The 16,383-nt window shown below is 41.4% G+C and overlaps 1 protein-coding gene across 1 annotated transcript; it reads left to right on the forward strand.

Moving 5' to 3' along the window:
* Window positions 1-4,507: 4,507 nt before the first annotated feature.
* zbtb22a (zinc finger and BTB domain containing 22a) lies at window positions 4,508-12,058 on the forward strand. The gene is made up of 4 exons (XM_034235961.1): window positions 4,508-4,712; window positions 5,584-5,802; window positions 9,353-10,124; window positions 10,667-12,058. Exons 2-4 carry the CDS (start codon window positions 5,596-5,598, stop codon window positions 11,746-11,748), a joined length of 2,061 nt encoding a protein of 686 aa, XP_034091852.1. The 5' UTR covers window positions 4,508-4,712; window positions 5,584-5,595; the 3' UTR covers window positions 11,749-12,058.
* The last annotated feature ends 4,325 nt before the right edge of the window (window positions 12,059-16,383 follow it).

Raw genomic sequence — 16,383 nt, forward strand, 5'->3', positions numbered from 1 at the left:
AATCTGGATTGCATCGATATTAGCTGGCTTTCCATTTTTGTATATTCTTTCTCCAGGTAGTTGGAAAAAGTTTTCCGTCCCATATGCCGTGTGCCGCCCGGACATGCTATCATGCTAACTAGCTCTCTGAAAGCGGGTGACTCCACTGTAGCAATAGCCTGCATGTGTTCTACAACATACCGTGCAATGGCTTTATCGACTTTTCCCTGGCCAGCAGTCCCTTGGTTAAAATCCAGCCGCCGTTGCTTAGGTGGAGGTGGAGTGGCGTCGGCTGAGTCTCTGTGGTCTTAGCTACTAGCTTCGTGCCAGCATGTTGTTTTTGCAGATGTTTTAAGAGATTTGAATGACTGGTTTGGGCAGTAGATAGGATCTTTGACCCGCCAGGACACAATTTACATTTAACAGAAACTTTATTTTCTTTGTGCTCGACAAAAGTGAAGTAGTGAGAATATCTCCAGGTGGAGAAACTAGACTTGAGCTCCGCCGCCGCCATGATAGTCTTGTTAGTAAACAACACAAACACGCCCACAGCCCGTCTCCGCATGTGACACAGGAAGTATCTAAGTACATTTACTCAAGTACTTAAGTACAGTTCTCATCTCTGTTCACCTGGCTGTTGACTATATAAAAAAACTAACGCAGTAACGCACCATGTAGTAACGGTAACTGCGTTACTGAATTACAAAAGTAATGCGTTAGAGTACTAGTTACTTGTAACGCGTTAGTCCCAACACTGGTGGCCACGCAGTCGTGTGTGAACATAGAGTACGGGAGAGGGCTGAGCAGGCAGCCCCGAGGGGCTCCAGTGTTGAGGGTTATAAGGTGGAGGATGTGGCCTGTCAGGGTCCAATCACAGAGGGAGGTGTGTGCAAGGTCTCTGAGCCTGATGGCAAGCTTAGAGGGCTTTGGTCAATGTGGTAGCAGGCAGGGCGACTTAACATACCGAAGTGGATAGGTCAGTGAGGGTGGAGGTAATAGAAGTTTGATCAACCAACTAAAGCACTCCATAATGGTGGAGGTGAGTGCTTCTGAGCAGTGGTCATTCAGGCAGAGAGTGGTGGACTTCTTGAAACATGTGGGGACTACAGACTGAAGCTGCCAGATGTTCTGCACACACCTCGGTCAGTGATGCCATCAGGTCCAGGTGCCCTGTGTAGAATAATCCTTTTGAAACATCTGCTCTGGATAGTATAAGTAGGCAGGAAGGTTAATTTGGGAGAGATAGGTCTTAGTCCAGACCACATGTTTCTGTTGATGGAGCTGTGCTGTCAGACTCCTTGTCCCTTAGAACATCTACAAGCTCTCTGGATTATGCACATGGATTTCCAAATGACTCTGTTTGTAGGAATCAGTTTGTGCTTTAACTTTGGAAAATACGTTCTCTGGTAATGTGAGGAGTGCCCGTAAAGGTAGCAGAATAGCTGTGGATGTGGGAAGGGGCCAATAGAAAATGCATAAGTACTAAAGTACGTATGTATGCATAAGGACAAACATTTTGTGCTATGACCTTTCTAACAATAAGAGTTAAAAAGATACAACTGGCTGAAATGATCAAATAAAAATACTGCTTGTATGTGTCAGGATGAAGGACAAGGGAAAGTCTGAAGAATATCACTCTATTCATTGTATTCTCTGGAGAACCTATGTTAATCTTGAATGTTGGAATAAACTGTCATCTTTATATGATTGGAATACAAACATTTGTCTATATCAAGCATATACAAATACACTGCACAAAAACAGGAACACTTTTTAATCAGAGAACAGTATTAAAGGTGGTAGGTAATTCACTTCAGAAACACTTTTTGTTATATTCTATGGGATGCTCTTAACATCCAGATAGCAATGAATACATTAAATGCTTTGACAATAAATACATTAAAAAATGTAATCTATGGAAGCCGTGGTGCTGTAAAAAGCACTACCAATTATCTTCCCCGGCCCGGCTCAGATCTGGGTGGCGATACCCCACGACACCATCTATCGCCTCATCGGAGCATGGTGGGGGTTATACACAGCACTGAGTACCATTTTGAGTTGCTGGAATGAAATTTCAACAAAATGGACTAGCCTGCCGCATCATTTTTCCACTTTGATTTTCGGGGTGTCATTGAATTCAGCCCTCTGTACTGTAGGTTGATCATTTTAATTTCCATCAAATTATGTAGCATTATTTTGTTCCTAACACATTACCCAGTCCAAATCAGTTGATATCCATCATCATTTATTTTCCCATTGAGATCTGATGTGTTTTCAAAGTGTTCCTTTCATTTATTTTTTGTTAAATCATGTGAAAATAATGTGTCAAGCTGCGTGTTGGCTGTGCTTGTCCTTAACCTTGGACATGTGAAGGAGGCCCAAGATACTGAAATTAAGAGCTGTGGATGCATTGAAGAACTTTTGGTTTCACATTGGGGGAAATTCCTATTTGATTCCTGATGTGTCATTATTAGAGAGATAGAATATTGTGAAGAATATTCTTTTATTTTGGCATCTTTTGCAACAACTATTGATGGCTCCCATAAGGACAATTGGAATAAGAAATAGAAGGCTAGATGTCATCTTCATATCACTGATGAATGCAACAACAACAAAAGACTATATAACACAAATACAAAGGACCCCAGTGTATAAATACATACTGTACTGTATATCATTTATATACATAAAACATCATTTAAGATTACTCTTTGATTTATCCAATCTAATAATTAAACATTCCACATCAAGGATTATTTCTGAAACAGTATGGAGCTCAAACTCTTTTTCTCCTTTTGATTTCCTGCTTCTTTACACATACTCTGTCCAGTACAGGTTAGCTCTGAGTGTTAGTGATGCTTGCTAATGTAAACACAGACCATATTACGTCCAAAACAGTCGGGCATTGTTTCTGATAGCAACGTTTCTGATAGTGCCGTGGGTCCGCATTTCAGATATTACGTCATATTGGCAGCAAATCTGGATCAGCTCTGTTGTAGCCCCGTTTTTAGAGATTTGGGTACGGATGAAAAGAGAGGGTTTTATTTTCTGACACTTTGTGAGTTCCCTGACACATATTTGTGTATGAAATACATAAAAAAGTGCATTTTACATGATAGGAGACCTTTAAATCATGTAAAAATATTATGCCAAGAACCCAGTTAGCTCATGGTGTCACAGTATCTACAGTATCAACAGTGTTATTCAAAGGTTATGTAAAATACAAAAAAAAACTGTGTTTGGAATGGGAAAGTTTGATATATAAAGCATATAATAATGATTATAATAAAACACATTATTATATATAATATGTAGGTATATAATATTTTTTGATCTCTTAATCTATGCTTTGTGTCCGTCCCTTCACACAGGTACGCCCACAGGGCCCCATTCTGATGGCCATTTTGGCTGCACTGGTTAGCTGTTCGAGGCTGGTGACAGCAGAGGGTGAAGTGAATAGTCAAAACAACTATTTGTATGAAAAGATAAGAGTCTCTGGTAAATATAAATGAAATTGTTGGGTGATTGGACTATTTATTAAAAAAAATTACAGAAAGTAAACATACCTTTTGCATTTGAAATGTCCTATTCCATTTGCGCCAATGATTTATGTGTGTTTAAGTGTTAATATTACAAAGATGGTAAAAGGTATTGATATAATCTTTGCTTTATTGTATGCCTTGCCTCTCTGTGAACATTTAGGCCACATTTGGTGACATCCTGAACCTTATTTCCAGAGATACATGGGATAAGGCCAACACGGCCCCCTTCAGAGGAGCCTACATTTTCACTATTTTCGGTTATGGTAAAGTTCCAAACATTAACCAAAAAAGAATAATGTTGCAGTAAAATATTTTTATACAACAATCCGTTTAATAAACTAGACATATTCAAGTAATGGAAAAACATGGTTGTGCTTTGTTCTACCTTGGGTAAGGGTATCTCGATAACTAAAGCCATTTTTGGGGGTTTGTTCCTGTATGTCCTTTATAATATGTTGCATTGTTGGAGGTGTTTGGAACCTAAGATTTCCATTGCCATAACTACACTGTAGCTACTGTGCATATGACAATAAAACCCTTTAATACTTGATCTTTGTAGGGCATACTATAATATATTACTTAATTAATAAATTAATATAGGCTATGTTTGTTCTAGTTGAATTTAATTTTAAGACATAACATATACTTGTATAATCAATACTATTTGTATAGCCCCCGATTAAGGTATTACATTTTTCATTATGTTAAGATACCTTTTTTGTTTTTATGATTATTGTTTACATTTATATTACACAGGAGTTTTTAATTGTGTAAGAATGTTTATGACCTCACTATATCCTCCAATAACTGCAAATACACTTTTGGGTTCAGCTTTAATCATTATAATAATGATATGGCCTTGAAGGTAAAGCCTCGAGTTAACGTGCATATTGTCATGGTTAATAATAATGAACTAAACCACCAAACTCAGGTGTGTGTGTGTGTGTGTGTGTGTGTCTCTTGTCTTTACAGTATGGAGAGGCTCACTGATGCTGTTCAGTGTTCACTCCACCAGCTAGCATCAGCTACGCCTACGGGCAAGCTGCTGTTAGCATTTACGAGCTTGCCTTTTTACAACAACACATGCATTGGTACTTCGTATATGGAGTTTGCAAACTATAATGCTGGTCTGCAAATATCCAGTGACTTCCCCTATCCAAGCAAAAAGCCCGACATATCGACATATCTAAGGTAAAGTAACTAAGCTAACATGTACTGCTAGCTAGTTAACGTGTTTAGCTAACAAGTGACCGTTGGTTAGCTAGTTAACACGGAATGAACACAGTGTTACTAATGCTGTCCTCCACCAGACTCCATGATAATAATACTGTTTTTAGGACAGCTGTTTATCTGACGGCCCATGTTAACCAAGGTAGTGCTTCTTAGCTAACATTAGCTAGCTAGTAGTAGTTATCATCAAGTGGAATTAACTTCTTATCAAACTAAATACAGTTGGGATTGGACGTTTGATAATATCGAAAGGTAAACGGTTTAACGTTAATTGTTACGGTCAGTTTTAGGGGGCATTTTGTATTTGATTTAAGTCACTATAAATGACTATCCTGGCAAAATAGTTAAAAAGTACTTTGTGTTGATCAGGTATTAATAAGTCCATGCTTCATCTTTACATTCCTTGTCTTATGCCCTAACTGAAGTGTCACCGTTATTGTATTCCCTTGTTTAGTTTTCTCTTGGGTCTGCATTATCTACATTCATGGCCTCTCTGTTGTGTTGTGATATTGGCTCAACCAAGATGTGTTGTCAACACATACTCTACTTACAACTCTTTGATACAAGTTCTTCAAATAATCTGCCCAACTAAACTTCATGAATGCAACATAAGGACATAGTAGTCAAAGCAGCAGAAGGAAGTACAAGAACAGATCATCAGCTACGTTATCTTAAAACTAAAAATACATATTTACACTCATGCACATCTAATGGATACAAGACAAAACCAAAAAAGGTACAAAGCACAGGTTTTTAGAGGGCATAGGCACCATATATTTTAAATAAACCCAAACTTTTTCAATTAGTAATGTTTAAATATTCTCTTTCTTAGTGGTGTGTGAGCATGGATCCGACCTGCAGTGCCTCTACGGCCCCAGCTGGTCTGACGGTGCAGGTGTGTTTCCCCGGGGCCCGAGCTGCTGTTCTAGACAATCTGAACCGGCAGCGGGAGGAGGGCCGGCTGTGTGACCTCTCCATCCAGGTGCAGGGCCACGTGTTCAGAGCCCACCGCTGTGTGCTGGCTGCCTCCTCGCCTTACTTTCATGACCAGGTACACCATGCTACACTGCAATATATTGTGTCTACAGATACTCTTTTAAATCAGCACAGCTCTCCACTAAATACAGTATATAGTATTTGTCATGTGTTAATATTGTTCATTTATTATAATAATAATTATATAATAGTCTTAATCGTTTTTTTAAACAGCTGTCACAACAGTCCTTTTTTGTTGTTTTTTGTTTTGCTACGTATTCTTCTGTGAAGCTGACCGTTGAGCGGCCCGACCAAGCAAGGAGGCAGAGTTCAAATATAACCCGGTGTGGTGGGCATTTATTTCTCATGTGCACATAGTCACCAGCCTCAATATGACTGTCCTCCCTGAACACAGTCAGCAGCAGTGGTTGGGTCAGACTTTTTCGTTGTCCGTCATTGTGACGGACAGGATCGTAACATTTCCGTCATAATCCATTATTACCCGTCATTTTATTTGATAAAAGTTTTTAAAGAGTTTTAATGATGAGATGAGACATGTTTAATATTTATGTTTGGGTACTGAGCATTCATTCATTTTTTTTAATGATTCATACAGAACTTTTAAGGGCATGGAGAAAAAAAAAGATGAACAGAGACACCGACCGTGTGGTCACTTTTCATGTCAACACGAACATGAATGATTTATTTGTTCCTGCACTGACAGCACAGCAGAGGGGGGCAGAGGCCGCTAAAAACACAGCGACCATTGTGCCTAAACAGGCAATTATGAACAATGCCTTCGTTTTAAATGAGACAATTACAATCAAAATATGAACAAAACATTTACAAGAACAACTCAATTGACCTGCTGTAGCCTGAACGCTGATTTCTGCATCGTTGTGCACCCTCGGACAAATCCGTTACTCATCTTAGCTTTTCTACAGATGTCGCAGAACATTTTGCCATCTTCCCTCCTCTGCCACTTAAACTCTTGCTCCCACTGAACCCGGTACTCCCGCTTGAATTCCTTGCCACTTGCTTGACCCTCTGCCGCTGGCTGAACGTTGTCAGTTTTAGTCTTAATGGCTTGTCCTTCATCCTCCACCGCATCAATCCCTCTTTTTTCACCTCGTTTATCCACACCATCACAATTACTGGGCTTATTAAAAAAGTTGCGATTGCTAAAGCCGGTTAGACAACGAGGTAATCAACAAGGTCAAAAACTAGACTAGACAATAACTACTTAATATACACACACTCGCCACCAACTGGACAGGTGTGTGAATGACTAAATAGTAATAGTTACAGAGTACAGTAGAGTACAGTAGATCGCCCTCAGTCTACCTGGCCACTAAGGATGTAATATAATGTGGGCCGCTGGTGGACATTTTGGCGCTGTTCCGAGTTGTGTTCTAATCTGTCAAGATGACAGACTGCTTTCAGATTTTTCCGTCATTGTTAGAAAAAATCCGTCATTGACGGAAAATATTCGGTTAACGCGACCTCTGGTCAGCAGCCACAATGATCTCACACACACTACCAGCCACACAGACAGGGAAACAGAGCCTAAATACCCACACACTAATCAGCAATTAGACACAGGTGGGGGGGGAGGAGACAACACAGGGCACCAGGTGAACATAATCAGGAGTAACAGACATGGGGAAAGGGAAACACTTTTCAAAATAAAACCACATGTGCAATAGTACAAGGCCCGAAGCCGTCAGTCCATAGTGACGAAGTTACCTTCGTCACATCTTCTTTCTGTATCTTTGTATGCACCACATATACCAGTGCTTCTCAAAGTGTGGTCCACGGCCCACTGGTGGTCCGTGAGCGCCCCCTAGTGGTCCGTGAGTTTATTGGTAAAATTTCACATTTGAAATAAATAAATACATTTAAGTTTTCCGCACGGAAATATCTCCGCAATGGAGCGAGGTGAAGTTTCACTTTCAATTGCATGATATAGCCCAGTGCAACACCTTCATCACACATGTCGCCACTTGTTTGTACCATTTTCAGGCGATTTGTAATCTGTTCTAGAAAAAATATGTGTTTTTTTATATTTGTGGAGTTAGGTGGTCCACGAGTGTTTTTTTATTGGTTAAGTGGTCCTTGGTATGAAAAAGTTTGAGAAACCCTGACATATACCAAAGCAAATTCCTCAGATGTGTAAACCTAATTGGTAATAAAACCGAATCAGATTCTGATTCATCCAGCTATAATAATGTATTGGTTTTTACTCTGTTTATTGAAGAAGAATCCACTACCTTTACTGAAATAAAAATATAAATACCACACTGTTAAAATACCCCACTTCAAGTTAAAGTCTTGCATTGAACTATAAGAAAGTAAGAATTATCAGTATACTGTACTTAAAGGTGGGGTAGGTAAGTTTGAGAAACCGGCTCGAGATACACTTTTTGTTATATTCCATGGAATGCTCTTAACATCCCGATAGCAATGAATATCTTAAGTGCTTTGACAACAAATCCATAAAAAATGTCATCTGTGGAAGCCGTAGTACTGTAAAAAGCACGACCAATCATCTGAGCCGGCCCGGCTAAAGTAACTGGATGGCCTACCTGCCTGTCAGCCTTCCATCTGTGCACAAACTTATCTCGTGCCCTCATTGGTCATGTGGCGTTCCTGTGTGTTGGAGGAGGGGCTCTGTGAGGAAGTGGCAGATTTGTTCCGGTTGTGTATTTTCAAATTCTAGCGCACTCGAGCTGGTTTCTCCAAAATGACCTACCCCACCTTTAAAGAGTGATAAGTAATTAATATGTTCAGTCAATTTATCCATGTCGTTGTCATATCTTTCTCATATTATGTTTTTGGATTATATTACAAATAACTACTGCTGTAGATGTTTGTTGTGGTGCCCATATTTTAATCAGAATCGGAATTCCTTTATTCGTCCAACAGAGGGGGAATTTAGAGTACACATTCAGGGGAAAATAAGTAAGCAGTATTTATACAATTTTTAAATAGTGTAACATTGTAGAATACTGTAGAATCGCTTCCTAGCTGATCCAAGAGGATTTTATGTAGTCTATTTAGCTTCTCAAGTAGAATATCTTCTTAAGCCATAAAGGAACACTTCATCCTTTTACATTCAACACCATTTTGTACAGGAAGGGTGTGAAAAATTGCAATCAGTGAACAAAAAAAGCTTTACCTTATTTCCCTCAGAGTTTAGTAATAAGTAAAAGTATAAAGTCGCACTCAGTTGAAATACTCAAGTTTTACAAGGACAGTACTTTAAGTACAGATATGTGGTCACATTCCACTACTGTTTCTCCTCATCCCATTTATCTAGCTTTTATCAGTGCTTTTGTGTCTGTTGCTTGTTTATGGGTTTGTATACAAGTGCTTTTAATAATTCATGTGCTGTAATTGCTCCTCAATTGTGGTTGTGTGTGTAATGGTGTTCTTGGGTTTTGGTCTTGGAATTATGGTGCTGCTTTTTTCATGGGTTATTTCTGTTATTTTATGGCTATATCTCCCACATGTACATCATAAACTCATGTGCTCATGTTAATGAATGTGCACTGTCCCTTCTTCAATTAATAAAAAATGTCTGTCTGGATGCCCAAATCTCAGCATGTCTTATCTCTGTCTCTCAGGTGTTGCTGAAGAATGTCACCACGGTCTCCCTCCCCTCAGTGATGGACCCGGTGGCCTTTGAGAGCGTCCTGAGCTCTGCCTACACGGGGCAGCTGAGCATCGTGCACGATGATATAGTTAACTACGTCACCGTGGCCAGTTTCCTACAGATGTGGCACATTGTGGACAAATGCACAGAGATCCTGAAGAGGCCCCGTCCTCCAGTGGAAGCCCCCTCTGGAGAGGCTGCTGTGGCTCACCCCGGCACAGCGTCTCGCCAGCAGTCCCCCAGTAGCACCGACTGCTTATATCTGGAGAGGGAGGGAAGAAAGAAGGAGAGAAAGCCTGATGCCTTGCCTCCTTTAGCCACATGGAGACGCCCGCAGCAGTTTCCTAGATGGGGTCGACCGCGGCCCTCCTCAGCCCAGCACTTAGCCGACTCTCAGCTGGACACTCTGCCCGGCTACACAGAGAGTGATTACACCAGCTGTGAGGAGGCGTGGGTAACAAGCCATGCTAAAACCAGCCACTTTGCTCATGATGGAGCGGGCCACAATAGCCGTTGCTATGGGGGCTTCCCCGGTGGTGAGGCTTTAAAGCAGAAAGTCAGGTTTCAGCAGCGGGGACCATTGCCCAGCACTGAGAGACTGCCTGAGAAGATTAGAGAGAGCGCTGACTGTGATGAGACACCAGAGAAGAAGAGGAAGGACAGAAGAGAGATTGAGGCAGATGAGGGAGTTGGAGAAGTGGAGGTGGAGAAGAAGGGAAGCTTTGCCCAAATGGGACACTGCGGTAAGATCTAAGAGCCTTATTCTACTTGGCACAAATATATTCCTATGTTTGACTTAATGGACTAAATCTATTAAAATGTATGTTAATAGATTTGGTTTTACCGTACTATGGGTTTCCGTAGATTCTAAATAAAAGTCTTATAAGGCAATGAACTTATTAAACTGTAAAAAAAAAAAAAAATTGGCAGTAAAATGATTAGTCTTAAAAGATGTATATGTTGTAGATAAGGTAATGATGTATCTTGTATTGCTCTGTTAAGCACTTTGGACTGCATCTTGCATGATAAGTGCTATATAAATAAAGGTGGGCAGGTAGGGCTGCCCAATTAATCAAAATGATATGAAATGGCAATATGGAGTAGTCCAATGTTCAAATTGCAGAAGACCCAATATTAAAATATCAGTTTCAATAAAGTACAAGTATAAAAATGTGAAATCTTTTCCTGTGCAGTCCTACAAACAAGCATATTTGGTCCATAACATTAACATATTACTTCTCCTTGTTGTGCATGGATTTAATGTGATGTTCCATTTCCCCAACAGACTTCCACTCAATTTCAAATGAGAATTTAGGCTGTGGTCCGGCCGCAGGAAAAGTGATTTTGGAGGAGACCAGGGGGAAAGTTCAGAGGAATGTTCCCAGTGTTCATGACTGCCAAACGGGTGAGGCAGCTCCGGGCACTTCCTGTCCAGCTTCAGCCCGGCTGCAGTGGCAGACAGCGCCTTGGTCCCAGCCAGAGCAGAGGCCGCAGGAGGGGGGGGGCTGCAGTAAAGGTCAGGAGGATGAGGAGGAGGAGGATGTGGACTTTGGATGCTTCACAGAAGGGGCATTCAGCAGGGACACATACGATGAGATTGAAGACTGCACGGGACAGGTTTCCCAGAGGCCTCTAGTGCCGGTGTCTCCTGACTTCACCACGGCAGGAACAGAAGTGAACTGGCCCTCCACCAGCGTGGGACAGGGCAGCTCATTGACCCCCACTTCAAGTCGCCAAGTGTCTCTCCCCTCTGCCACATTGCCGCCACCCTCCTCACCCCCGACCCCCTCTTCATCCTCCTCAGTGTCGCTCGCTGGTGCCCCCTACATCGGCAAAGTCCACTTCTGCCACTGTGGCAAAGCCTACACCCTGAAGAGCATGCGCGACCGCCACGTGAAGATGCAGCACCTCAACCTGCGGCCCTTCGGATGTCCTGTTTGCACAAAGTCCTTCAAGATGAAGCACCATCTAACCAAGCACCTTAAGACTCACGGGGGGCTGCGGCCCTATGAGTGCGGCCTGTGTGGGAAGAAGGTCATCTGGAGGGACAGCTTCCTCCGGCATCAGGCCCGGTGCGAGAGACTGGCCTCCAGCTCCTCGGCTAACAGCAACAACGCTAGCACAGCCGCAGCAGGGATGGCTGACAGCTACAGTTACGGATTTGAAGACGGGGGGGCTTTTCTTGCAGCAGGAGGACAGGTGAAAGTGGAGCAGGCAGATTTTCACGGGGAGATGGAGGGCGGGATGCAGGGCCTGCTGGGCAGCGTGTCGGGGATTGTGGATGAGTTAAGAACTCAGTCTCAACATTTGGACACAGGTAGTCATGTTTTTAAAGAGGAGGCGAGTGAGAGCTTTGGCGCAAATTAGTAACCTAAATGTGAAACTGTTTATAAATAAATTCAAGGAAGTTATATGATGACTTTAAATGTCACAAAGGCTACGGATGCCTTAAACAGCTATTGTTTAAATATTAAATTGTCTCTGTTTCCCCATAATAACAAAACGTTTTTTTCTTTTTTCACTCCTGCTGTTAGTATACATCTGTGTTGTGAATGTACTTCGAGAGCCCAATTTAAAATAGTTTGCGTTTTGCACATACATTATTTATATTTTTTAATTGTAATTGATCTTCATTAAAAAATAGAAGCAAGGGTCTAAAAATGTGTTTTAGGCCATATTGATGTCTCTTCTCATTATGTAAAGACAAATACATCTTGATTTATATGATAATTAAAACTTTGGATTTTTCTGGTTGATAATGGAATGTTGCGATTTATATTAGACTCATTCTAAAACAATTTGGTTCATTTCAGCTCCTCTGCAGCACATCAGTGGAGCACCAGAGGTCGCTCTTGCTCAACGATACTCAACCCTTCTGTTATCATATTGTGGAAAAGGAAGAGCTCGGTTTAAAGAAGCCTCCTCCATTAGGGTTAAAAAAGACTCCGAGACATGACGAGAAAATGAGTGAGGCTATTATTTAATGTATTCAGGGGGACAGCTACAGATCTCCATTTCAATAGCAAACATGAGGTTTTGATAATCAAAGAGCAACTGCACAACAAGGAACAAAGGTTTTGCTGTATGGCACTATAAGCAGCCATATATGTGTTGCTATCAAAATAAGGTAATATGGGTTTAACGAACGTTAATGTGAATCCTGAAATGCGTCAAACACAGGAAAATTGCCCGATGTGGATTTGGCAAATTATGGCAGGAACAATACATGCAGGAGAGATGGAGCTCTGTGCAGACTGGCCGTTGTCCTTGAACACTTCTATCGCAGCATTATTTATAATGATGTGAAACCTTTTTTTTTTTCCTCTCCACATAATCCGTTTTCAGTGATCAATTAACTGTAGAACGAAATGTAGCGCTTGTGGAATTAGATCTTGTTTTCTGGATTTATATATTGCGATTACTGTCTGAGAGATGATTGCCCCCGAGAGGATACCTCAAGAGGGTGAGAGTTCCGTTTTTATAGACCCTGGGTTGAGTTTGGAGCTAATACACTACTTTATCCACTTCCCCTCATTGCTTTTCAGCCAGAAGCTGGTTAAGACGTGATTGCATTTGCAGCCTTTGCTATCATCATGGTTACAAACAGCAGGGTATTATAAATAGGGTTGATATAGTTGTAATACCTGCAACAAATATATTACAGGAGAAAGGAAATACAGAAAAGCTGCCGTCGCAGGAAAGACGGCCGGCAAAAATCACCGACTGTGTGAACGTGAACATTAATAGAATATCACCTCCATCTTCAGAGCAATCTGACTATTATAACATTAGCGTTAAGAAAGCTTACTGAAATATCTGCCACAACATTGTAATAGTCCTTTATACTATATAGTTGACCGCAGGTCATGGAGAGTAATAAGGTATCCGTAGACCTTTGTATGAGGTATCTTTATTACTTAACAGGTCTACAGCCATGATACATAGATGCGGGCTTGCATACACACAGTATCACTCCGCAGCCGCACCCCATCAGTAACGTCCTGATGGTATTAGTGTTGTCACGATACCAACATTTTGGTTTCGATACCGATACCAAGTCAAGAATTGCGATTCCGATTCTTTTTCGATACTTTTCTTAAAAAAAGGGAAACAATCTTAAATGTAATTATTGTACTTTATTTCACACCAGAACCAGAACCATAACACAAACTTTTAAACAATGAAAACAATAAACAAAATAAATGATAAGAATTCGTATTAAATAAAATTCAGCATCATCTCAAACAACTTTTTTATTTTATAAAATATAATTGTTTTAATATTTTATTAACATGTAATAGTACAGTAATATAAATAATTATTAACAAAATATATATTGCAGATGTTAGCCACATTGGTAAGTTAGCTAAAAAGATAGCCATATTAGACAGTTATCATTGCCATTAATTGCCTCGTTTGTCACAAAATAAATTACACTGGTTTGACTTAGATTTGAGGGCATGGGCTTGAGCATGATGTAATTATGTTATCTATCACATTCGCTAACCTGTCTGGATGCCGGTTGGCGAGGTGCTTAGCCAAGTTTAATGTGTTGGCTCCCTTGGTTTGCAGGGATCTAAAACATGTCTTACAGACAGGCCTCGTGGTGTCCGTAGGCTTGCCATCACTGTCAGAGATATAGCTCAAATACTTCCAAATTTCGCTTCTGGTGTCTTTTTTGTCAACAAGCCGAGGCGCAGCGGCAGTTGCACTCCCACTTGCAGCCATGCTTCTCGTTTTCTCACATACTCTGGCAACTAGCGCGTGGCCAAGTGCACGAGAGAGGGGAGGGACTTAGAACGTGCTTGAGAGGGGCGGGACTGCAGGCACGGCTGCAGTGCAGGGAGTGGAAGCAGAGCGCTGAACACACACGGCTCTTTATTAAAACGGCGCTTTCTCACCGGAGTACTTTTCCCCGTCATTCTTAAAGTACCGATACTAATGAAACGGAGGAATCATACCGTTTGTAACGGCAGGGTATCGCGGTACCCAGGGCCGCCCCTCCCTACAGGCCAATCACGCAGGCTGCATGGGGCCCCGCCTTGCGCAGGGGGCCCCGCCCAGAGGGCCTCAGCTGCTGTGCGCAGTTCTCCGCGCACCCCCGGCTGACACGCGAGAGTGAGAGGTGACAAGGGGAGCACGTCTGTAACCCGACACCGTTGCAATGAATCGACATCTGACCAATAACGGCTTTGATACGGCCACTAGTGCAGGTGAAGAGATGTCGGTGAAAAGACAGTAGGCTTGTTTGAGACGCGTTGCGGCTCGCCTCGAAAGTAGACGAGAATAGCCGATCGCAGCCGGGGGAGGTCTCAAAAAGCTCGCCTGGAGTCGGACAGCTACGGAGTCGTCTTCTTCTCTTCTCTTCTTCTTCTTTCTTCTTCTTCTCTCTGCTTCTTCTTCTTCTTCTCTTCTTCTTCTTTCTTCTTCTTATTATTCTTCTTCTTCTTCTTCTTCTTTCTTCTTCTCTTCTTCTTCTTCTTTCTTCTTCTTTCTTCTTCTTCTTCTTCTTCTTCTTCTTCTTCTTCTTCTCTCGGTTATTTGGCGGATTGCAAACAGCTTGAAGGTGCATACCGCCACCTCCGGAGTCGGCTTGACTCTGTTTGCATTTATAAAGAATGCACACATGTGTTTAATCGTTAATGTCAGATATGTACTAAGTAAATACATTTGTTCCTGCTCAAGATTAGATTCTACTTCATTGCTATTGCACATATTACAGGTACTGAGACACCAAAATGCAGTTTAGCTTCTAGCCAGGTGCAACAAGCAATAAAGTGAAAAGTAATGTACACAATAGACAGAATAAAATATAGAATGAATTGAATGATGAATAAACAGTGAGGGGTATGAATACACTAGATATCAGCCTGTGAGCAGTATGAACAGTGTGTATGAATATGCTAAGATATATAAAGTATGAAAACGGTAAGCAGTGCAAGTATAGTATAAACATATAGATATTAATTTCATGATGATAAACATTGTGGAACAATGATGAACAATTTGAATGGAAGTGGCGACGTAAAACTGACACAAAACAACAACAAACTTTTGCCGAGCCAATTGGAGAGTTTCATCAGCAGCACGTGGAAAAAACCACCAATGAGCGCTTAGCTCGAGATACCAGCGAGTCGTTTCCCATCAAGCATTTAGCTTCCGCAGCCCGTGGAGAGGAACTGCGCCGCCGCGCCTCGCTATCAAGGCTGCGGGCGTCTTTGTCCCGCGAGATTTCAACGTCTCATGTAGGTGAGCCTCCAGAGCAAGTCGAACAAAAATGACTAACCATCATGCAACGCACGAGCAAGACGTTGATCAAAATTGCGCAGGTCTCGCTTGTCTCAAACAAGCCTAGTTTCAGTCCGGCGCAAGCTAGAGGGGAAACAAACAAAACTTGAAGAAACAAGAGCATCACTCGAAGGTGGGTTATTGTCAAATGTACAACTTGCGAATGTTGTATAAGTCAAATTGCCAATTGCCATATTAAAACAGCAGCTGCAATTCACGACATGAAGAAGGCAGTCTCTGCATAGCATATAGGCCATGGGTCGGCAACAGGCGGCCCGCGGGCCATTGTTGGCCCGCCAGCAATAATATTTGGCCCGTAATTTTGAGAATCAAAAATAAAATATATATATTTTTTTTTACAACATAGGACCAGAGAGTCGCACACATGGCAAATGTGTGGTTGTGGGGAACCAGGTCAATTAAAGTACTTATTTAACTATTAAATACATTGAGTTTGAGTAAAATACTTGGTTACTGATTAATTTAGGTTATAATATATTAAATTGCAAAGCAAAACATGCTGTAATTGATTTATTTTGTCCTTTGATATTTTTTAAAGGTTTTCAACCTGAAAGAATCCTAATGTGTCCTTGAAAAGTTGAAATAAAGAAAAGGAAAAAGGATTCTCTGTTGCCCCTCAAGCCTCTCAAATGTGGGCAAACACTCAAATAAATGCCAAAAACCCAGAGAACTTGACAATACTTATCAGAATAT

Source organism: Gymnodraco acuticeps, unplaced genomic scaffold, assembly GCF_902827175.1.
Source record: "Gymnodraco acuticeps unplaced genomic scaffold, fGymAcu1.1, whole genome shotgun sequence".
Lineage (NCBI taxonomy): Eukaryota > Metazoa > Chordata > Actinopteri > Perciformes > Bathydraconidae > Gymnodraco > Gymnodraco acuticeps.

Excerpts from the sequence above, each read along its gene's own strand:
- zbtb22a (XM_034235961.1), top strand. The coding sequence starts at position 5,596 with ATGGATCCGACCTGCAGTGCCTCTACGGCCCCAGCTGGTCTGACGGTG. Across the intron at positions 5,803-9,352 it reads CGCCTTACTTTCATGACCAG|GTGTTGCTGAAGAATGTCAC; the intron begins GTACACCATGCT and ends TCTGTCTCTCAG. Across the intron at positions 10,125-10,666 it reads TGCCCAAATGGGACACTGCG|ACTTCCACTCAATTTCAAAT; the intron begins GTAAGATCTAAG and ends TTTCCCCAACAG.